Raw genomic sequence first — 25,362 nt, forward strand, 5'->3', positions numbered from 1 at the left:
TAAAATTAAAAGAGCCCGAGAAGTCTTCAGTTTCATACACTACCACGTTTAAGATTTTTTAAAGTTTTTCTTGCAAGTGCGCTTGTTTTTGTTCGTCCATACTTGCTGTTTAATGCCTAACAATTGAATTTTATTAAGCACAATATCTTAACAGTATTAGATTTATTAGCACGAAGGACTCACATTCGCACTCGAAATTGCTGAACACCTTCACTCGCACTAATCAAAGTGTAAACTAGCCTTTACTGGGTCTGAGCCTATTAGTACCTTTGCCTATTGCAAAAAAATATATTTATTACCGCCAATTTTTCGACAAGCGACCATTGTTTAAGTTTTGTTCGTACATCGGTATATATCGTTATTTGATCGTTATAACCAATTCGTTAGAATTGTGCTCTGTGGTTAGAATCAGAATAACTTATTAGACCATATTGAACTAGTTGTTGGTTTTATTATTAAGTTTTTTTCTTTATAAATAAAAGATGGCGCAAAACGGGATAAATTTTCCACATGATGAATATAATTATTTGAATCTTGTAAAGAAAATTATTGAAACAGGTACATAGTAGTAACATACAAGATTAACACTTCTTTTCAGAACAAAACCAAAACATATTTCAATTTATTAAAATCAAATATTACAGGTGATAAACGGATTGACAGAACTAATGTAGGCACTCTGTCTATTTTCGGCGCGATGCAAAGATATTCTTTAGAAAATAACGTATTACCATTACTTACTACTAAAAGAGTATTTGTAAGGGGTGTAATTGAAGAACTACTGTGGCTGATATCTGGAAGCACAGACAGTAAAGTGCTAGCTAATAAAGGAGTACATATTTGGGATGCAAATGGTTCCAGAGCGTTTCTTGATAATTTAGGTTTTACTGATAGAGAGGAAGGTAAGGAAAATTTAGTCCTAAAAATTACTCAGAAAACTTTTAATAAAATTTTGCTAATCTACCAAAATTAGAAAAGAAAATGTTCCTAACGAATTAATGATTGACGATAAATTATATATTCTTCTGTTACTTGACATAATTGTAATATCTTATTTACTACAATTTATACATTTTTAAACTTGAAGGAGATCTCGGTCCTGTATATGGATTCCAATGGAGGCACAGTGGAGCCAGATATGTAGATGCAAAAACTAACTATGAGTCACAAGGAATTGATCAACTTCAAAACATTATAAACACCCTCAAGTATTTATAATTTTTTATGTTTCTAATTTATGCTTCTACAGTTAGATTTTTCTTTTATATCACTAATTACTGATAATAATCCTCCTCCTGGACTCCTGAGGGAGAGTGGGGATAGGGTCGGCAACGTGCTTGCGATACTTATGTTGCAGATTTCTATAACCTACGGTAATCGCTTACCACCAGGTGAACCGTACACTTGTTTGCCAACCTAGTTATATTCAAAAAAAAATTACTAGCATAATATGTATAGTCAGAACTAATTACAACATTTTTTTTAGAAATAATCCCAGTGATAGAAGGATGTTAATGTGCTCCTGGATTCCTTCTGATCTAGGCAAAATGGCACTTCCACCATGTCACTGCTTAGCACAGTTTCATGTGGCCAAGGGAAAATTGTCCTGCCTATTGTACCAAAGAAGTGCTGATATGGGCTTGGGTGTTCCCTTTAACATTGCAAGTTATGCTTTATTGACACACATGATTGCACATGTAACCAATTTGCAGGTAAGCGACATATTAAAAAATATTTATGGTCATATATCTATATAAGTGTATTTATATCAATTAATTATTTCATATTTGTTCGTTCTTTAGATATATATAAAATCTATGAACCTATACCATTTACACTACCCTAAGATTAAATAAATAAATATCCTTAACATACAAAAACAGTAGTCTGTTCCTAAAATAAGCAGCTTAATACTTCTGTTAAATGTAACATCCGATTTTTATAGCTGCGTATTACACCCAGACTCAGTGCAGGAATCAAACCCACAACTTCTGAAGCAGAAAGCAATGTCAATGCACCTAATGCTGATGGGCTAGTCAAGGTTGCCTGGAAGATCGCTATTCAGCAATGAGTCCGCATTTTGTCCTTATTTACTATTTATTTTTTCTTTTGTAATGTTGCATATCATAGTGAATAATATTCATTTATCGCATTAATTTTATACTTTTAAAATGTACTTTCTCAATTAATTCTTATACAAAAAAAGTATATATATGAAAAAAAAACATTCTTTAAATATGCTTATAAGAGTGTTGAAACTCGTTAAAATATACTTCTAAAATTATAAATATGTTATGTAAAACACAACACTTAAGTTTATAACAAAAAAAATTCTGCTTATAATCTTGTAGTAATTTTTATTGCTCTTTTTAGGCTGGAGAGTTCATTCACACTACTGGGGATACTCATGTGTACCTTAACCATATTGAACCCTTGAAAAAACAGCTGGAAAGAGAGCCAAGACCTTTTCCAACATTAGAATTTGCACGCAAAGTTGAGAATATAGATGATTTTAAATATGAAGATTTTATCATCAAAGACTATAAGCCTCATCCAAAGATTGAAATGGAAATGGCCGTGTAAACGTACATTTTTGTATATGAATAAGAATTACTAACCTTATTATTAATCTATATTTTGCTATAGGTCTTATCCAAAGATTATGATTGAAATGATGGTGGAAAATATTTTTGTACCATGTTACTTTTACATAAATCTACTTTTAGCAGTCGCTATCTTTATATTAAATCAACATTGTTCTACCAACATTGTCATAGGAATTAGATAACATATTTTACTGAAATTTTCATGTTTATATTGTAATGTGTATGTGATGAGATGTGCCTTTATTAAAATTAAGTACTACTTAAGAAAGAAATGTATGTATATACTCAGTATTTTGGAATATAAATTAAGCTTATATTCATAATGAGAAAACTAAACAATAATGTTAAATGTAGGTCGTTGATTTTAATAAATCTACTTTCATGATAACCTTTGCTTTTTTGTCATAATTTCATAGTAAAAAAAAATAACACGTCTTATAAGCTTATTTTAGAGAAAAAACTCATATTCTATGAAAAGTGAAATCATAAGACTACGAATGCTGAATGTATATTAGTACATATTTGTATGTTTTGTATCAACTTCAGTATTTACAAAGAACAAAAATGCTTTTAAAATAGTTGGATCATAAGGAAACAGTAAAACAAATATGAAATATTAATTTTATTCAAATTAAAAGTCAAATAGTACTACAAAATAAAACCCCCATAATTATTATCAAATAATGGCAATTCATACCTACAACTAAGTGATGCTAATAAATTTGTTTCTATTTTATTTATTATACAATTTGTAAATGTCACAACAATAATAAATTCATGATTCTCATCTTAGAGTTACTTTATAAGTATTACAACATTTGTACATTATACCATTGTTTTTAAGTCTTATTCTTCTTACATTGAGACTACTATATTATTGCATTTCTGTAACATCATGATGAGTAGCAAAATATTTAATTTAAATTACAAATTATAAAAAAAAAAAACTAATTTTATGGAGGAAGTAGTATCGACATTTTCTTTGTATCAATATTGCAGAAGTGATAGTGACTTCCATATCAACACATTTTGTCATCTTGTGGTGTTGCCTGTGAGTAAAATAACAAAATTAGGATTTTATAAAATACTTATAGAGGTATTTTACAAAAAAAAAAAAACTCATAAAAATTTGAGCATAAAAAAACACTACTTAGGGTTATTAAGTTAATTTTTTTAGGTAATTAATTAATTATTTTATTTATGATCTCCCATATTCCACAAATAAATTGAGAAAATCAAATACTCAAATTTTCATACTACAAAAGAAATCTTATAATTTTATAATGACATCAGAAAGTTGAGATTTAAAGGTGGCCATTGACGATCAGTTTTTCGCGTCAGTTTAACTGATCAGTTTTTGGCGTCAGTAGAAATATATCCCCACTGACAGGTGCCACTCCGGCCGGCTCTTCAGTTTTCGACCAGGGGCATGCAACTGTAGTGTATTAATGAGAAAAAAAGAAATGTATGGAAACTAGCGCCGTCTTTTGGTCAATGCCCCTAAACTTAAATGTTGTTGTTTTTAGCGCTCGCTAGATGACATTAGCATAGCAGTAAACACTAAGATCTAAAAATATTTTTGATTATTTTTTTTTAGGTTTTATTATTTTATTAAGGCATGTTCCAGATCACGAAATTATTTTATTTTGAAATTACTTCTGTTTGCTGCCATTTAAAAAAATCTAATAATTTCATGGTGTAAGAAAAATGGCCACATTAAATGTTGCCAATATGTTACAAAATACCAATAGCGAGTCCAAATATTTGAAAATGAAAATAACGTTTTATCATAGAAAATAAAATATTTTGAATAGTATGAGACCAATTTTAACAATTAAAGATAATTTTAGTATAATACAGTACATATAAGTTGCATAAAAATATGATTACAGTTAATAGATGCAAATTTTAAATCTTAAGCTGGCAGCATTTTAAATTGTTAAAATTTGTAACGGCTTGAATTTTTATCCGGTTTAAAATTGTTTGAATCTTCTCTTCCCTGTGCATCGCGCTAACTTTTAATTTTACTTTTTAAAAACGACTTTTGCTTGACCTGCTTGACTTCGATTGTGTTTGTTATTAAGATTTATATGGCTTTGGTATATAGGACTCTGATTTGCATTTCTTCTGGGATTGACACGGTTTTGTTTACGTTACTTTTAATCTGCCTTGAATTCTTGGCTACTTTTAATTGGGATTTGTGCTTTGGGACTTTGGACTTGTGAAGATGCCATCAAGCTCCCGATTCAAGTGTCATTTTGGTTGTGAAATCGATGGTAAGTAATTTAAAACTACATTGATTTATGTTTGGGTAAAATACTGGCCCAGTTCCTACCACTGGTTTGAGATGAACTTCATAGTATCTTCCAGGATACTTAAACCTTCGGACACATCTTCAGACAAAATCAAATAAATAATTATTGATAGATAAATCAAAACATTCTTTAGCATTCTGCAGCTTTTAGGAAGATGTATACGTATATTTTTTTCTATGCATATTTTTATTTTCTATATTTTGTCATCCAAATGTATTAGGGGTCTGTTCTGTAAACTAGAACAACATTGTGATGTTTTTATCCATTATAGGTCCATTGCATCGATTTCCTAAACCACAATACCCACATCTAGAAAGATTTAATGTATGGAAATCTGTCCTCGCTAAAGATGTTCAAGATAAAGGAGACATTTACATTTATAACCAAATTCGAATATGCAATCGCCACTTTGAAGAATGTTATCGTTCACAAAGTCACAGACTTACAGCTAATGCAGTTCCAACACTAAATATTGGTATGTTTTTGTCATATTTTTTGTATAAGATAATATTATAATTTGGCCAACTTATTAATAAACTTGGACTAAAGTATTAATAAGTTTACCTTAAGTATTATAAAAGTATTAACTAATTTAGTATTACTAATACAGTATACCATGATGGTGTTTCACTAGATTAGTCTTGAAAGCTAATTTTATATTCCACTATTTATACTTTCAGGTACATCTCAGCTGCAACCCATGGAAATTGATGTAATTGATCATGTACTTACTATAATGCCCCCGTCGACTTCTACTCTAATTACAAAAGATAATAATCTAGCCAAACAAGGTAATTTACATATAATATGTACCTGATATTCGTTTGAAATAGTATATTATTATATACTATATTATATACTATATATATATATATATATATATATATATATATATATATATATATATATATATATATATATATGTAATATCCCACTACTGGGCATAGGCCTCTTCCCCATGTAGGAGAATGATCAGAGCTTAATCCACCACGCTACTCCAATGCGGGTTGGCGGATATATTCCCTACTATGAGTAACAATCGCTATCAGGTGTACATGATAACAACTGGGACCGACGGCTTAACGTGTTCTTCGAGGCACGGTAGGAAGACCCACAAGGACTGTACAAACACCCAGACCACTGCAAACACCTGTATGGCCAATAAAAATGTTTGTCATGTGCGGGGATTGAACCAGCAACTGCCAGCGCAACAGGTACAATCCATGGCTGTGACCGCTGCGCCAACGCGGCGTCACATATACTACTTCATATTTGAAAGTATGTAAACTACATCAAAAAATAAAATTTTTATTATGTAAACAAACCCCTTACTGGAAGAAAAATACGCATTCCCTGTGTAATCACACACAATGGTTAATTATTAAATGGATAATTATTGTAGCATCTTGGTAATCATATGAAGTATCATTATTTTTGTAATTCATACCAAACTTAATAATATTATTAATTTTAGGGGCTTTGAAACGTCGTTTGACTATTAATGAGATTCAAATAAATAAGGAGGTGGCTAAATTAAAACAGAGATTATTAAAGTTTAGCCTTAAATATAAATCTCAATTGCTAAAGATACGTGCTGCAGAAAAATTATCAAAGTCAAAATCATTTTTGACAGTGATTGAGAAAATGCCAAATAGTATTAAAACTTTGACATCACTGCAACTTAAATGGAAGACAAAGGGAAGAGGGCGACGCTATACTCTAGAAGAAAAAATAATGGCCCTTTCAATTTATAAACAGGGCCAGAAGGCGTATAAACTTATGAAAACAATGTTTGTTCTTCCATCCATACGCAGTCTTCAAAAACTCCTAAGTGGTTTTACTTTAAAACCTGGATTAAATCCAGAAATCATGGCAAACCTTAAAACCACGGTCAAGAAAATGTCCAAAGAAAAAAGATTGGTTACTTTAATATTTGATGAGGTATCTCTGTCACCAGGCGTTTTTTATAATTCAGCTTTGTGCCAAATAACTGGATTTGAAGATATGGGGCATGAGAGACATAAAATAATAGCCGATCATGCCCTTGTTTTTATGATAAAGGGCATAAAAAGTAAATTTAAACAACCCATTTATTTTACGTTCTGTCATGGCTGTACAAAAAAAGCTGACTTGAAAAATCTGCTGACAAATGTTATTAAACAAATTTCGAGTACTGGGTTGACAGTTGTTGCCACTGTATGTGACCAATCTACGACAAATTTAAGCGTAATTAAAAGCCTAAAAGATGACACTAAAGCCAAATATCTTAAAAACGAAAAACAACACGATACATTGGCTTTTGAGTTGGATAATCTAAAAGTTTTCCCACTGTTTGACCCCCCACATTTACTTAAGGGGATGCGAAATAATTTGCTGTCAAAAAATTTAAAATTTTTACAAAATGGTAAAACGAAATATGCCAAATGGGAGCACTTAAAAATGCTTTTAAAACTAGATGTTGGTGAAGATGAAATTAGACTTGTAAACAAATTGACAGAGGCCCACGTAATAAAAGAAAAACTACCTAAGATGAAAGTGAAATATGCTGCACAGGTGTTTAGCCAGAGAGTATCGTCAACAATGAGATTCCTTGCAAGTAAGTTTCAACTTGAGGTATTTATTTAAATTTCATTATGCTGACTTCAAAAAAATTACTGTATGTGACGAGCTCAGAGACTACTTCGAGCCTTTTCTCTGGCTCAAAGCGATGTACACGGCATACAAGGTGAGGCGACGCACACGGAGACTCGCAGATGAAGGGTGCGAGGGACCAACTAAAAGGCCCTTCAGTTTACCCCATTAACGTTCCGAAAATAATGTTCTGGACGTTTGTTAGGTTAGTAAGGTGATGCGGACGGGGATCCTATAAAAGGACCGTCGGCTTACGGCGCATTTTCGCCTTTTCAGATCTTTTCGGAACAATATAGTGAAAAGAACGCAAGTGTACCTCGATATGAAAAGATTGTTTTCTATAAGCTAAGAACAGTGAACAGTTTTAACGGGCTAGCTTCAAAATTAGTTTACAAACACTGACTACCAAAGAAAAAAAAAATCCATTCATACATCCAATCCATTAAATAATTTTATTTTTCTTTATTTCAGAGCACGAAATTCTTCCAGCTGAATGTGAAGAAACTGCAGACTTTCTCCTTATCATGGATAAATTGTTTGACTCGTTTAATGGTCACTCTTACCAAGGTGATGCAAAAATCTACAAAAGGTGCTTGAAGAAAAATTCTCCTCACTTTGGGTTGTGGAATGAACTTGTGCCCATTTTCCAATCAATGGAATTCGTAAAAGTTAACGAAAAAAATGGCACAGAAGAAATAAAGTTGGAGAAAGTGCCTTCCCTCAAGAATTGGGTTCATAATATGGAAACTTTTAAAGAAATGTGGGAATACTTGAATAAAAAACATAATGTGACAAGCTTATTAACGAGAAATTTTAACCAAGATCCTCTAGAAAATTTTTCTTGCAACATCAGGAGTAATGGAGTTCGAAATGTAAATCCAACATGCATACAGTTCACTAATGCATTTAAAACATTACTTGTCAATAATTTAAATTCGCCACACTCTTTGAGTGCTAACTGTGAACAAGATGATAATAGTGCATTACAATCGTTAAAATTTTTACTTACTAGAAAACAGGAGCCTCCCATAATTTCACAATCATATGATATTGATCAATTATTAATATTAATGGACGAAATAAAAAATAATTGCTCAAAAATACACGAAGAATCAAAAAAATATGTAGCTGGATATGTTATAAAAAAGTGTAAAACAAATATATTTAAAAAATGTAGAAAATGCAAAAGTGATTTTATAAATAATGAAGTAGACGTTAATTCTTTTATTTACGAAATTGATTATACGAAAAAGTCTTTATTTCACCCTAGTCAAAAAATTGTAAATTTATTAGACGAAATGTATTATATGATTGTGGCTTGTTTACGTGAGGCTCCTGAATCAGATTGTCTAATAGAGAAAATGAGATTTTTTATAGATTGTAATTGCAACTTTAATGTAATATCTTGTGAAAAGCATAAAGGCTCATTAATTGATTATATTAGTAATCTAGCAATAAATATAATAATTCACAGTTGGTGTAAAAATGTAAATAGAATTATAGATGGAAAAATAACGTCCTTTGACGAGACCGATCCAATTAAAGTTCAGGCATTTGATTATTATAAAACTCATAAACACAAAAAAAATAAATATAAATAATTAAATCATGCAAGTCTTTCATTGTAAAAATATGTGAATTAATTGTTAAACGACAAATTGATTAAATATGAATTTGTGGTTTTTCAATTGGCACAAAATCCTTAAATAAAATATAATATTATTAGGTTAATGCCATCTATGAGGCCAATGAGAAACTAGTAACGAGCCATCTAGTGGCCGAGGCCCCTAAACTTTTTTTTTAAATCTTGAGTTGCTTATCTATACCTAGTTTAAGTGTATTATCTATGGTTTTCGACCGACCGGGCTGCTTTAAGGACGTGTAGGTACTACCTATTTTTGTTAAGAAAAAAAAAATGGATTCTGATTCCGAAGAAGAAACATTGATTCTTAAAGCGACTACTGTTTGTTGCCATATACTGGTCTACAATGGTCTATAATTCTATATGAACAGTTTTTATTATTAGTTGTACCTCATCTGTAATAAGTATGTCAATGGTCAATCGACCATGCACGGTGTCGTTAATGACATTAATTATAAATTTATTTATTTATATCTGAGTATTATTTATATGTATTTATTAAAAAAAAATGTATCTATATCAGCCGGCAGTTAGCTATAGCACAACCACTACATTGCTTACTGTAGGAAGAGACGACCGTGTGTATATGATATAAATTATAAAAATAGTGTGTGTAAAATAAAACTTTTTGTCGATGTTGTTTACTTTTGTAATTCTCGTCCGTTTTCCACAAACATTCTGAATTTTAATATGTTTCAATAAATTCTGTCATTATGATTCGTCTAGGGGACACCGACATTTTAAAAACAAACACTACACTAGTGCACTCTCAATCACCGCGGACGCTGCGAGCAAAATGACGCGATTGGCTGGAACGACGATTACGATTACACACACAGGCAGTTCGGGTCGCCGGGTTGCATTTTCGTGGCTCGTCGTCAGTTAAAACTGGAGCGACGGTTCTACACTCACGATCAAATTTTGGAGAGCGCGAAAAACTGATCAGTTAAAACTGACGCGAAAAACTGATTGTCAATGCCCACCTTAAAATTTATATTCATACTAGTGACCCGCCCCGGCTTCGCATAGTTTCAAAAACTATTAGTGTTCCTCTACTATATTATGCATGTTAAACATATAAACCTTCCTCTGGAATCACTTTATTTACTAAAGAAAACCACATCAAACTCCATTGCGTAGTTTTAAAGATCTAAGCATACAGACAGCTTGAAGCAACTTTGTTTTATACTATGTAATAATGATTTAAATTATTTTAATTACCTGAGGTACTGTATCGTCCAATCTACTACTAGGTACTGGTAAGGCGGCCATCTGCTCAGCTAGAGCCATTGTCACTTCAGATTCTACTGTTACTTCTACCCATAATGTATCTGTAGAAAAATATACAACAAGAAGATCAGTTTTTACCACAATAATTTTTCTTATCATTTTATACATGCAATACATTTTATAAACATTATTATTGAATATTGTTAAAAATTTACCTCCAATTTGTTCCCCTTTATCTGAAATCAAATGGAAGTAGCCTCGGTGTACACCGGCAACACTTGGTGCTAACAGTTTCATGCTAACGTTTGTGGAATGTCCGGGAAGCAAAGGTGGTACATAAAGTGGTACTGCTCCCAAAGGTTCACCACCCGCTTGAATTAACCTACAGCTACCCGGCCATGCCTCAGTTCCTGTGTTAGCAATACTCCAATTTTGTTCAAAACTGTAATCAAATACTGATAAATTATATGAATATTGTCAAAACTAAAAAATTATCTAAAGTTTTTTTGCACAAAAGTTTACATTTATATGAACTTTGGTAACATAATTATGTTTTCCAAGTAAAATTCATTATAATATAATAGAAAGAGAGAAATAAATAAACAAGTCTCATTCCACAGCCCTCAGTAGAGGAAATCCTGTATTGAAGATTTGGAGGCACTACATTATGTGCAAATCACTTCAAATATCTGTATAGTCTACTAGTACTACAATGTTTGTGATGGGTATTGATGAGCCTTGTTAGCAAATATATTATCAATTTTTCATCATAAATTCATTAATATCACGGTTTTCATAGAGGTATTAAGACCATCTCTGTGTATTGCTGAATATGTTGGTGTAACTACAACCCATCATGACGTCACGTAGGCCAAATTCTACACTTGCTTCAGCCTGTAATATCTCACAGCTGGGCATAGGTCTCTTCCCATGTAGGAGAAGGATTAGAGCTTAATCCACCACGCTACTCTAATGCGGGCAGCTCTCCAAGGCACAGTGGGGAGACCCACAAGGACTGCACAAACGACCAGACCACGGCAATCATCATTCATTAAATTCTACACATCATTTGTAAAATAAAATAGTTTAACGAAGGCAAGAATATTAATATTATCCTATTGCAAAGCTTTCTCATCTTATATTTATACACCTAAAGTTCCTAAGTTTCCTAAATAAAATAAAATAAAAATACATAGATTACTCAGGAGAATACTAATTCTGTGGAATGAATAGTAGAAATGATTGGGCATATTGGAAATGATGGGCAAGTCTTAGTCTTACTTTTAGATCGCTTGGTTCACTTATAAACTATTATTAAAATATTGTGTATCCTAATAAATAATACCAAGCAACCAATACCATGAAATTTTTGATGTGCAACATCTATAGGCGAGGTTAAATCTGATGGTTTGCATAGCGATACAGGCCCTGGGCGACGCTACATGATGGAATATAATTATGTTCTATAACTATACTATTAATAATTGAATAGTCGCAATTTTAAAGAAATTTTTGTATATAAAGAAAATAAATGTTAATTAAATAAACTCATCATTTTCGGGCGAAAATCCGTTATATTGTATTTTCTTATCATGCCATATTTAGTTTCTGTCATACTTTTATGTCTATTAAGGTGATAGACGTGCGAGTAAGTTCGCGAACTTGTGGCTCGACGACCTTTTTCGCTAGTGTGTCACCCTAAAGGGCCTGATAGACGTGCGAACTTAAAGTACGCGGTTTTTAAGATCGCGTACTTACTCGGCTCGACGTCGGTGACACACGTGAAGCTTAGTCATTCTGTATTGCGATGTTGCCGAGAGAAGAAGCTTTGTGTTATTTAGGGATTATATCGTAGCACTTATCGAATTGTATCGTATTACGGAATTTAGGATATTAATTTAAAGACCTAAGAGATGGTTAATTAAACGTGACATCTAAGAAACATATCAATTATGGTAATATTTATTATATAGTTTTAGGAAGAAATTATATCCCATATTAATAATCTATAAGTATAAATAATTCAATGATAAATAATCTACAGTTAATATTAAAAATATTGTATCGAAGCATATTAATATTTAATATTTGCACACTGTAAGGTAGAACATGTTTGGACTATATTAATGTTAATCTTGTACAACTTCGACGCCATGTTCTTGCAAATAAACAATTATTATTATTATTATATTATTATTTCATTTTAAAAACCAAAAAAAGACGAAGTTCTGAAATAATTCATTTTGAGTAATTTCTCAACCAAAAGTAATAAAAATTACAAATACCTACACTACAAGCATTCCTCATCCACGGACTAGCGAAACATAATTGTTTTTAAAAAAACCGTCTTCAATTACATCGACAAGTAGACGAAAAAACAGTCTCGTAAATAGGCATTATTAGATATAACCCAAAAATTACTTATTAGATCCCAATCAAATGGAAAGGGAACACAAGACATACCAAACCTTTTGATTAAAACAGAAATCAAGGAAATCGGTCCACCCAGTCAAAAGTTCTAAGGTTTCTTAATCGAATTGAGAACCTGCACCTTTTTTGGAAGTCAGTTAAAATTGGCGGTGATCCGACTCTACTACGGACCACGTCCACGGACCGGCGAAACATAATCGTTTAAAAAAAATCAACTTCAATTAAATTGACAAGTAACGCGTAGGTAGAGGAAAAAACAGCCAAGTAAATACGCATTATTAAAATAACATATAAATAATTAACCCAATAACTACTTGTTAGATCGCAATCAAATTTAAATGGGACCACACAACACACACCAACTTTTGATTAAAACAAAACTCATGGAAATCGGCCCACCCAGTCAAAAGTTCTGAGGTAACATACATGTACAATTGAATTGAGAGCCTCCTCCTTTTTTGGAAGTCGGTTAAAATTGGTAGCTCGCGGCTCGCAGTGCTGCCACACGTAAGAGCAGATGCGGATTACGAGCAAAATTTCAATTTGTTGGATCGCCAACCAACTTACTCGCACGTCTATCACCCCCTTTACTTGTTCAAAATAATAAGGATGTTTCACATTTGCCAGCTGTCACATGGCAGCTCACATTTTAGTCCTCAAAAAGGTAGAATATTTTAAGTTTAGACAATGATAATTATTTTGTAGGGTATATGTAAAAACACAGATTAATTTTTTTTTACTTTATAAAGTTGATCATAATAACCAAAGGTAATTCAAATAATGTGGGCTTTTGACCCAATAATTTCTTAAACTTTATTGCAGAGTTTTTTTATTAATGGTTTTTGTATTCTTAGGGCATGCAATTATTAACCCCATAGTGGAAGAAAACTTTGTATTAACTACCTAATGAGGTCAAATATAACAACATGTATATAATATGCACAATGTTCTTTTTGTCAGATTGTAGTTTTTAATATGATAATAAACTGAAATTGTTACATCATTAAAATAAAACATTAAGAATTACTAAATTTTCTACTTGACATTGGCAAAATCATCTGTGCTCATTTGGCACTCTTGAAAGCCATTAACTCTAAAGAAGGAAGAAGACTTACTAAGTTGATGGTCCAACTGCAGATTCTTGATTTTGAGCTGCTTTCAATGACATTGATGGAAGCTTTGTAGGTATACTATAATCTAAATAACAACATATTGCTGCTTGCAAATTCCTGAAATTATTTAAAAATATTAATGCTTACTGAACCTTAAATGAAATAGAAATGTTAAAGTAACAATTTACCAATTGCTCATATCCAAGAAAAAACTAGCTGTATTATAGTTCAAAGTGGGACCTAAAAGTCTCTGCATTTGACTTATGAGCTCTTCTCTATCAGTAGTGTTCATACAACTAAACTGCAGGAGGAGGTTTTGATCTATCTCTCCAAGATTCTGACTTATCTCGCCAGCTGAACCGTCAACATCCATTATGCTTAAAACTAAATCACAGGCACTTTCAGCAATTCTTTTAACACTTAACTATTAACATTCCCTTTGTTTATATTCGTCAGCTGACTTCATCCGAAATAAGTAATAGCAAGAAAAAATTAATATTGCTGTTGGCACTTGCGGTTAAAATTTTACATATATATCACTTTTACTATCAAATTAATGGCCTACTATGTCGCATTATTTATTTTGAAAAAATGAACGAATAAAATTGATTATGATCACTGACCATCTGGAACTGTCATGTCAACCAAAGAGTATATATCGGCTACGTTCCACTTAATGCCGCTGAAATTGCCGTTGCACCAACGTAAAAAACTAAAAACGCCGCGGGCGTTGTAGGCGAATTTTATGGGTGGAACCGTGAAACAGCATATCGGAGCGCTATGTGCTCGCAACATGGTGGCATGATTAAAACATGCAGCTTTGGGGGCTATATTAGAATATTTTGCATGGACTGGAGTAAAATTGAATTAAACATGTATTCCCGTGAATTTATAGATGCGTTATTGGGGAAACGAATGAGATCATAGCCGCATTACACTAAGCGACCGCAACGCCCATTCTATCGTTTCACGTAATCGTCGTGGTCATCAAGGTCATCAAGGATCGCGAACATTGACGTCATCTATGACGTCAACCGATCGCTCACATGATCACGATTCACGAGCCTTAGATGGAACGCTGGAAAGGACATTACAATGCAATCGTTGCGGTCGTTTAGTGGAACGCACCCTTAAATTTTAACACGCGAATTTGGACAGGTTATCATGCTTTTATTTGAAAATACATTTTATGCAAATGTTTTTATTAAATAATACTAATTATCCACTTTGCCCTTTTATGATTAATAAATGTGAAAAGTGTATAAAATATTTCTACTGTTAAAGTAATTCTTAAAATTAGTAAAAACAGAAACTTAACTTTAGTTTTTAATATGGATCAGCAGGAACAAGATTTAAAAAAAATATATGCTTGTCCATTTTCTGGATGCACTTCAGTGTTTAATAGACCGTACAGATTAGAACAGCATCAATTAGTGCATATAAATTTCGTAAGTATATTCTTAGTTTCCATAATATAGATTAGAATGTAATTTATACATATAACATTAATTTTACATTTTGATAAATTTATGTTATATACTTTTTGATCATATGACTTAAATTCATTTTTAATTGTAATTTAATGGTTTTGAATTCTTAATAACATAAATAAATATTACTCCTTTTACTTTTTAGAAACCCTTTGCGTGCCCTGAACCAAACTGTTCTAAGACATATACAAACAAAAGTCACTTAGACCGGCACATCAAAAGTGCGCATAAAGAAATTGAAACTGATTTCATTTACAGGTATGTGACTCTGAGAATAAATAAAAATACATTTTTGTTTGGATATTCACTTCAACTTTTATATCTTAAGTCTAGTTTACACTTTGATTAGTGTGAGTGCAGGTGTTTAGTAAATGTGAGCGTGAGTCCTTAGGGCTAAACTATTTTTAATATAATATCAAAAATCTACCATTCCAGCGGGATTAAACCTGCATCTCCAACTGACCGTGTCTATGCTTTAGCCAATTGAGCTATGGAACGATGTACCTGTTAGAACGAAATTTTTGATATGATGATTTTATATACGGTTCTAAGCGACCGTGGCGCCGTCTATAGCGAGTTCTTTATAAAACTCGCAACTATTCAAAGTTTCATATTACAATGAAAATCTTTCGACAGGAGACGACTCCATGCTATTTTTAGTTCGTAAGATTTATTTTTGCATTACCCAGACATTAGGGAATTCTAGGGTCGGAGATGCAGGTTCGATACCTGCTGGAACGGTCGATTTTAATATGATATTCAAAAATGTTTAGAATTCCCAATGCGTCGATTTTGATAAGATATTAAAAATTGTTTAGAATTTCATAATGTGTGGGTAACACAAAAATAAATCCTTGGTGCTAGTTGTGTCCAATACTGTTTAGGTCCTGCGCTTAGTAAAATTCATTTGTTGGGCGTCGAACAGCTATTAGTATGGCCTGGATTATATTTAGGGTCTTTAAAATTATAAAGACATTCATGATTTAGATACTCCTGTACAAATTTATAGGTCCTATCTTCAGTCCTCTTTAATATTTTTCCTTTCTATGTAGTATTTATTCCAAATAATGTAACAACAATGCTAAAAAACAGAGTGTGAGTGTCGTCCGTGTAACAATGCTAAACACTAATATCTAAACAAGCATGTCCAAACGTATTTAGCCAGATAAGTTGCGAGTCAAGGGGAAGCAAGGGTATGTGGAATGGGGTTACTCACAAAAAAAATGGAACATGTTTCTATTCACTTGACTACGCTGATTACTAATCACTCGTACTAACCAGCTGCAGTCCAAAAGTGTTTATTGCTTATACAATAATATTTATGTATAAACATTTAATTATTATTCAATTGTTTAAAGTAAAAAAAAAAATTGTTTTAGCTGTCCAAAATGTATGAAAAAGTATGCAAACAGACAAAATTTGAAAAGGCATATAAAAGTTAGCCACATTGAAAACAACAAGCCATTTTCATGTGATATGTGCAGAGTTAACTTCAAGAAAAAACATCAACTACGAGCTCACATGCATGTACACAATGGAATAAAATCATTTAGGTGAGCATAAATATACTTCACATTTCATTTTTAAAACTCCTAAAGCCTACTTAGGTAAAAAAAAATGGTTTAATTATTTATTTTTGACAATTGCTCTGGTGTAGTGTTCCGTCTGTCATGTCAGCACCTAAAAACTGGTGGTTGTGGGTTTGATTCCCGCTCTGAGTGGTTATTTGTACTTATATGTATATATAATTTTTTTTTTGGTTTTTATTCGTGCAATCGTCTGATAGGCTATGAGTAGATGCGGTGTCGGTCCATCAACTCCCATCGAAGTTCAGCCCTTTAATGTGTTACAGCTTATCTGGTTGACCGGCCATTTTCATCGTCGAATATAGACATATTCGCCGCTACAATTAAACTTAAACTCTGTGGACCTGTTCTACGGTTGAGTGTTCTTTCCGGAATTCGAACTGGTTCGGTTAGGAACGATACGATTTTGCAATAGGAACTTGCTAAATCTCTGCAGAAAACATTTTTCAAAGAGCTTTGACATAGTTTGCAATAAACTAATAGGCCTGTGGGTAGTGATTTCATGTGAAGGTTCGCCAGGTTTGTGTATCATTGTAACCAGAGAGATTTTGCAGAGTTCTGGGAAGTGTCCCACTCTCATGATGGCGTTAAACCGCACGGTTAGGTAGACTATACCTTTACGTGTTGGTTCTTCAAGGACCCTTTTATCGATGAGGTCGTAACCCGGAGCCTTGTTGTTCGCTAGAGATTTGATTTGCCGGGCTATTTCTCGCGGCGTAACCAACTTTAGATGACGTCAATGATCAAAGAAGAATCAATGTCCGACATCATGCATAAGGTCCTCTATTATTCGGCTTTAACACTTCGGTTAGATGTTTTGCGAAGGTTTCCGCTTTGGTTTGCGTGGTCCTAGCCCCGTCTTGCTTCCGTAGAGGAGACTTATAGTGCAATGGTCTATAAAAGATTTTGCAAGCTCTGCACAGCTAATAGATAGTAGCTGTGAGATTTCCTATTTATGGATGCACAGTTTCATCATTGGCCTCCGTTATTACGATCTTTAACTCTGCTTGCTCTATTGAGGGATCTTTTATCACTTGTGTGTCTGCTTGTATGCCATACATGTCGTAGCCTCCTTTTCTCCTTTATGTTTGCCCTTACTTCTTCAGAGTAGAAATATACAGTCTCATTTGACTGACCAAAGATGCTGTAGTTCTGAACCTTAATCTAGACTATTTATAAGACATAAATGTCTACTTTTGGCAAATTTAACCTTCTTCTCCCCAAAAAATATGTACTGTAAACGAACACCCACCCACTTTTTAAATTAAAAAGTATATGTTCTGTTTATTGTTAAATTATTAATAGATTTTATTTTGTTATAGATGTCCATACTGTGATAAAGAATTTGTTACTTTATATGAGAAGAAAAAGCACATGAGAAATCATAAAACGTATTTGTGTGAACATTGTGATATTAAGTTTAATCGTTGGACGGAACTCACAACTCATAAAAGAAAGGAACATCAGTCCGGTAATAACACAATACATTATGTACCGACTAATATTATATATTAGATGAAATATATTTTAATTCAATTTCTATTTTTAATTCACTTGTTCTAAAATGTTCTTATTCAATGTGAAAAAGATTTTAGATTAACATGGTTACTTCTATTACTAAAACTATACGAAAACGGGATATTAACCATGTTTTTTAACCGACTTCAAAAAAAGAAGGAGGTTACTCAATTTGACCGTAGGTATATATATATATATATTTTTTGTATGTCTGTTCGGGGATAACTTCGTCGTTTATAAACCAATTTTGATAATTCTTTTTTTGTTGGAAAGGAGATATCCCAGGTGTGGTACCATGATAAGGAAACCAGGATCTGATGATGGGATCCCAGAGAAATCGAGGGAAACTCTCGAAAATCCGCATATCTTTTTACTGGGTTTACCAATTTTGATGATTTTAAATTTAATCGAAAGCCGATGTTTATCATGCGGTCACATTTAAATTTCATCGAGATCTGATTACAGCTTTTGGAGTAATCTTTGATAATGCGTATTTACTTGACTATTTTTTCGTCTACCTACGTAGTATTACTTGTCGATATAATTGAAGTCGTTTTTTTTTTCGTTAGCCGGCAAACACAATTATTTACTTTCATTTTGCGGAGCTCGATATTTCGACATAACTGCGAATGTCTTGTTCACAAGACCTAAATTTGCGGATAAATATTGACGGCTTTAGCAGTGTCCATATCGAACTACCGCCTATACCTCATACATTTGATGCGTAAGCACTGGTCACCACTACCATTGTCACTTTCACCCTTACCATTGTCCCTTGCTTTACGGACATTCGACACTCAACCCCGTGTTTTACAGATGAAACTCACCTTATCTGTATAGAAGGAATAAAGAAAAAAGAAATATCTGTAAGAATAGTTTTAGTGAAAAAGATTTTTCGTTGCAGCTAGTTTTTCATTAAAAATTGAATCCACCACGCTGCTCCAATGCGGGTTGGCGGATATATTCCCTACTAGAAGTGACGATCGCTATCGGGTGTACACGATAACAACTGGTACCTACGACTTAACGTGCTCTCTGAGACGCGGTGGGGAGACCCACAAGGACTGCACAAACATCCAGACCACGGCAAACATTTGTATGGCTAATACAAATGCTTACCATGTGCGGGGAGCGAACCCGCAACCGCCAGTGCAACAACCACAAACCAGTGCTGTGACGGTTGCGCCAACGCGTCATCAATATTGAGTCTTGCAGTATTTTATAAAACAGATAACGAAAATGTACGAATATCTTGTAATTAATCTGGCGTCTAATGTATTATTTTGTGTTTAATTATTAAGTCAATTTTAAATGTTTCGAATAAAAAAATAAGTTAAATATATTTTCTCCTCAGAATACATATGCCATGAATGTGGGAAACTTTACAGAAAAAGATCACATATCATACGACATCTTAAAAAACATTTCCCCAGTAGAAGAAAAACATTTTCTTGTCCTTACGAAAGTTGTAACAGGTGAGTGAAAAAAAATCATGTTCACAAAATTTATTCATATTTTTTTAAAATAAGGCATTTGTATAAAATCCATTTGGCGTAACATTGTAATTTGTAGATTAAATTTTTCATTGTTCTAAAATTTTGGTTTTCACCAAAATTTATGGCAGATTATCAACCTGTTATTAGTACTTAACGTTAGACTTTATTCAGGGAGTGTCTTTAATATTATATTCCAATTACAAAATAATATAAAATTACGTAACTTTTCAGGAAATATTCACGTAACAGCAATTTACAACAACATATAAGGATAAAACACCTAGGTCTTACCTTTGATTGTTCAACTTGTGGAGCTAAATTGTCAACAAAGGTAACACTTTCATTTATTTTTCTGTATTGTTTTGGTTCGTATTTTCTTATCTAAAATATGCTTTTTGCAATATTATTACGAACGTAAGAATTGGCAACATTTTTTTTTATTACTGCTTATCTTGTTATAGACCTTTGATTGAATTAATAATCCTCCTTGTTTGACCCCTTGATCATCTCGTGATCTTCAGCAAATATCAAATAATTACATTTACACTTGCACTTTATATCTGCAAACCTACAGTAGAGATGTGTTCATATGCTATGAATATTGTGAGATCTGACGGTTTGGATCTCAGTAACTTTAACTACAATATCGTACCTATATCAGAAATAAAAAAAATATCCGTATCCGTAAAAGAATCCGACGAAATAAAAGTTTCGGACAATTTCGAATTGGAGAGGAATCTAAATGATACATATTTGGTATGTTTTTATGTTTACGCGGTCAAACATACATACAGTCCGTCACACTGGTCCACGTTTTTCATACTCTTTTTATTTCTATTACTTTAACTTAACTCTTCAGTCAAAATGGCCATGAAATCCCAGATCACAGTACTCAGATTAAATAACAGTAAATAATGGTAATTATTTGCATGACCCTAGTGGTTGAGGGTAGTATCAAGTGATAACAATAAAATAGATTTGTTACGTATTCACATTTTTCTTTGAAAATTCCTTAAAACTCTGACATCCGTCAATGAAATTATTCGAAAGTAATAGTTGATACGAAAAAATTGAATTCACTAACCAATATAGTAATATTCATATTATATTCATATCCGAAAAATCACATCCATACCTTCCCATATATTGCTTTCCATATTATCTATTGTTTTACTTTATAAGCACTAATATATAATCATATATTTTCTAGTCAACTTTAAAGGAACATATGAAAAGACACACTCGACCTAAAATAATAAAGAACGTTAAAAAAACTTTAAAATCTGGTCGGAAAAAAAGAAAAGACGAAAATACAATGAAAAAATCATCTGCCCTCAAACTAGCTGGAATTAGCGAGAAGGATGTAATAGAAACGTCTATTGTACCTATCGTTGAAAAGCCTTTCGTATGTTGCTAAACAACTTCTAGAAACGTTCTAAAAATTTATATGTGTAATTATATACATATTGTAAATGTTTTTTTTTTTTTTGTATCTGTACAATTACAGAAGTTACATAAAGGTGGATTTATATTTGACTGACGTGTTTTGTCGTGTCATGACGTTTACGTTATTATGTCGTGTTTTAACGCATCAGGACAATATTTTGAATCAATACATGAGTACAGTATCGATACTTTGTATTCGATACCGTGTCCCTACTGACGCGTCATAACAAAGCACTGCCGCGCGCGCACATTAATCTGACGTGTCGTGATGGCGCCGTTTCAGCGCCCCTCGCAACCCGCTTATCTGACGCGAACCGGGATCGGTTCTGATGCGGCACATCGAAGTCATCACGATATGACACAACACATCAATGTAAACGTTGTCGTACAAAATGTATGATACCGATTCTGGTCTGATGCGACACGACACGACACGTCAGTCAAATATAAATCCGCCTTTTAAGTCAAACTTTTATCAAAATTGATAAGCAGTTTTTACAATGTGAAATTGTTATAGCAGGACTATCTGTTTGTGTATAATTATAATAAATATTGTTATGATAAAGTTCAAGTTTTTTTTTATTATTATTATTATGATTCTCTGTTTATTTTTAATTATCTTTTAAGCTGTGATTCATTTGTGTATCGTCTGCGATGTGCGCTTAGTAAGTTTTGACTATCATTATACCTACTTTACCTTGCACTAATATAATCCTGCTTTAAAGATATTATATGGATTGAATTTCAAAAATACTAAAATACGTGTTTATATACTCATATTTGTCATCCAAAACCTTGGATAAAATTTCATAAATACGTACAATATATATATATATATATATATATATATATATATATATATATATATATATATATATATATATATATATATATATATATATATATATATATATATATATATATATATATATATATATACATCCTGCTAATAACTAGGCGTCCCACATGGGCCGAAATGCATCTAAACTGGCGTCCACCTCCTTTAGACGTCCGCATATCGGACGCCACTTTTTTAATCGATGTCCCATTAGTCCTTTTGGCTCTAGCTACCTGTACAACAAAAATCGCCGGAAGGCAAAAAATCGTTGAGACACTTGCATTTGTATAACTAAAACTTCCGCGAAATTCCGCACCAACGGTGCAGCGCTAGTCTAGCGCGTATATCGACAGAGCGTATACTCTGCTAAAACTCTTCCGATACAACCGATTATTTGACGTCCTATTGCGACGTTGCCAAACTGACTGTATTTGAAGGTTTTGAAATATTCAATTAAGTCAAAACAAATCATTTAAAAACAGTTTGCCGAAGTTGCTACGCACGTGTCGCTGCTTATTTGACGCTCGGTTGCAAAATACTGCTTAAGTAGTAAAATAAAATAAAAGTACACTTAAAAGGAAAAACTGAGGCTTTAACGAATTTACGAATTGAATTTACATATTAAACGGAAAAGTGACACTATTTTGTCATAAAAATAAAAATATTTCTATAAGTTAACTAGCTGACCCGGCAAACGTTGTCTTGCCGCTAAACGCTATTTTAAAATAGGGGTTGGTGGTAGAAGGGTGAAAACATAGGGTTGTATGTATTTTTCAACGCCAAATCATAATAAAAAAAAAAAAATAATTTATCTAAAAATTAAAAATTAAATTTAGGGGTGGACTACCCTTAACATTTAGGGGGATGAAAAATAGATGTTGTTCGATTCTCATACCTACCCAATATGCACAAAAAATTTCATGAGAATCGGTCAAGCCGTTTCGGAAGAGTTTAACTACAAACACCGCGACACGAGAATTTTATATATTAGATATACATTATCTATACTTTTTTGCATGAATATGGAAGCCAGGCTGGGTAGCAGTCTTTGAATCTGAAAAAACAAAGGTTCTGTTACATTTAATACATTTTTGCAATGATTTTTTATTTGGTTACTGAGCGCCCCTACTGAAAATTTGTGTTTTTTGTTTAGTGACGGTTTGGTCATGGACGTCGAATATGTAGTGGTTCGAATAGTAGGTATACAGATTTACGACGTCCGTATATAAGGTAAGGGCTACGCAATACGTAACACATATACGGACGTTAGTTTGACGCATACTGTTATTAAGGATACGAAGTTTTTTTGCAGCTGTTCTGGCTTTTGACCCAATCCAGGCTACACGCAATGCCGTCAAAAAACTTTGGGACACTTTTAGACAATGAAAGTTTTAGAATTGCTCTCGTTCACCGGTTGGGAGCTCCACTGTGCTTTGAACACAGATCTCCGTGCGGAAAAGAGGTCGATTCTTTCGGACTACACGGCCTTTCCTGTAACAAGATTTCGGGTAGGTTTTCCCGCCACGGTTCCCTAAACGATACCATAAAAAAGCTCTTGCCACCATCGACGTTCCTGCTCTTATCGAGCCTACTGGAATTAGTCGCAATGATGGCAAGAGACCTGATGGATTGACGTTGGTTCCCTGGGAAAGGGGACGGGCGCTTTTGTGGGACGCAACCTGCGTTGACACACTTGCTCCTTCTCATGTCAGGGAAACAGCCTTAAAAGCGGGAGCCACAGCGGAAAAAGCTGAAACGACTAAACGGCACAATTATTCGTCATTAATTTCAAATTACATCTTTGTGCCATTTGCAATCGAAACACTTGGACCTTGGAGTAGCAGTGCTAAATTTTTTTTTAAATGAGATAACTCCTCGCCTTATTGCCTCCACTGGTGACAATAGGGCTGGTACATTTTTTTGCCCAGAGAATCGGCATAGCGATTCAACGAGAAAATGCTGTCAGCATTCTTGACACGATTCCACGCGGACATGATTTATACCAAAACTATCTGTAAATATTTAGTTCTTAAGTTGTGAATTGTAAATATGTATAATGTTTAATAAACTATTGTTATCCACTTAAAAAAAAATTAGAAACCTACTTAAAAGATATACTTTATATTTTATAAGTAAATATTGTTTGACGACGTTTAAATTTGCCAGACGACGACTTAGGTAAATCATTCTAGTGAAATAGAGTTAAGTAGTTAGACTATTTAGTCTGTATAAAAAATATTTTAGCCGTGAGACATTTTTATATTGAAAATGATAATAATATGTTGTTTGTAAAAGCAGGCAGCACAACTATTTGTGGCTATAAAACTTAATTAACCTATAAGATTCGTCAGCGAAGAAGAAAAAATAATATCCTCGTATTCTTGGATGCCCAGTTACCCATGTTCTAAAATTACTTGAAATCCGTTTAGCTGTTTTGGCGTGATGAAGACACAACGACACATACAAACATATAAAAAAATGTTCGATTCAGTAACCTGTATTCATAGACCGTATCACTTTTTTTAAATATCTTCAATGTACAGAAAGTATCCGTGGCAGGATAAGGGAACATTTATTATTATTCTTTGACGGTTCGCAGGAAAGTGGACATAACCTGCGAACCGTCAAAGAATACTTATAACAAATGGACACAACGATACATAATTATTTATTATATTAATATTCTGATGATGTGCTACGTCGTCAATAATTAAAATGTTAAAAGCCTAAATAAAATATATGTTGCAACTCATTAAGAGAGCTATTATAAGATGAAAAATTGGAGGTGTTCCTATGACCGTTACATGTTAAAATTTCAACGAGCGTAATAGAATTATTTCTTAAGTTAACGATAGATGATCACACCTACTAGAAAACTGGCAACGTCGCATTTCAGTTTACTTCTCACTCATTTCATCATTACTTATATAGGACGCTAAATAATCGGTGCATTAAGTGAGGCTATATGGATATATGGAGGAAGCAATAACATAAGTATCATGAAAGGGGTTCATAAATGCTT

The 25,362-nt window shown here is 32.9% G+C and overlaps 3 protein-coding genes across 3 annotated transcripts; 2 read left to right on the top strand and 1 right to left on the bottom strand.

Moving 5' to 3' along the window:
- Nucleotides 1-328: 328 nt before the first annotated feature.
- On the top strand, nt 329-2,994 carry LOC123670060 (thymidylate synthase). Its single transcript, XM_045603570.1, has 5 exons — nt 329-558; nt 645-902; nt 1,088-1,208; nt 1,487-1,712; nt 2,374-2,994. The coding sequence occupies exons 1-5, from the start codon at nt 483-485 to the stop codon at nt 2,581-2,583; spliced, it is 891 nt and encodes a 296-aa protein (XP_045459526.1). The 5' UTR covers nt 329-482; the 3' UTR covers nt 2,584-2,994.
- A 221-nt stretch (nt 2,995-3,215) lies between these two features.
- On the bottom strand, nt 3,216-14,609 carry LOC123670059 (protein ILRUN). Its single transcript, XM_045603569.1, has 5 exons — nt 14,155-14,609; nt 13,970-14,083; nt 10,640-10,866; nt 10,416-10,525; nt 3,216-3,655 (listed from the first exon to the last, which is right to left on the bottom strand). The coding sequence occupies exons 1-5, from the start codon at nt 14,337-14,339 to the stop codon at nt 3,626-3,628; spliced, it is 666 nt and encodes a 221-aa protein (XP_045459525.1). The 5' UTR covers nt 14,340-14,609; the 3' UTR covers nt 3,216-3,625.
- A 424-nt stretch (nt 14,610-15,033) lies between these two features.
- Nucleotides 15,034-22,067, top strand: LOC123670523 (transcription factor IIIA-like). Its single transcript, XM_045604011.1, has 7 exons — nt 15,034-15,414; nt 15,602-15,714; nt 16,836-17,009; nt 18,365-18,513; nt 19,915-20,035; nt 20,288-20,387; nt 21,267-22,067. Exons 1-7 carry the CDS (start codon nt 15,298-15,300, stop codon nt 21,471-21,473), a joined length of 981 nt encoding a protein of 326 aa, XP_045459967.1. The 5' UTR covers nt 15,034-15,297; the 3' UTR covers nt 21,474-22,067.
- The last annotated feature ends 3,295 nt before the right edge of the window (nt 22,068-25,362 follow it).

The sequence above is a fragment of the Melitaea cinxia genome, chromosome 4 (genome assembly GCF_905220565.1).
Source record: "Melitaea cinxia chromosome 4, ilMelCinx1.1, whole genome shotgun sequence".
In the NCBI taxonomy this organism is placed as follows: Eukaryota; Metazoa; Arthropoda; class Insecta; order Lepidoptera; family Nymphalidae; genus Melitaea; species Melitaea cinxia.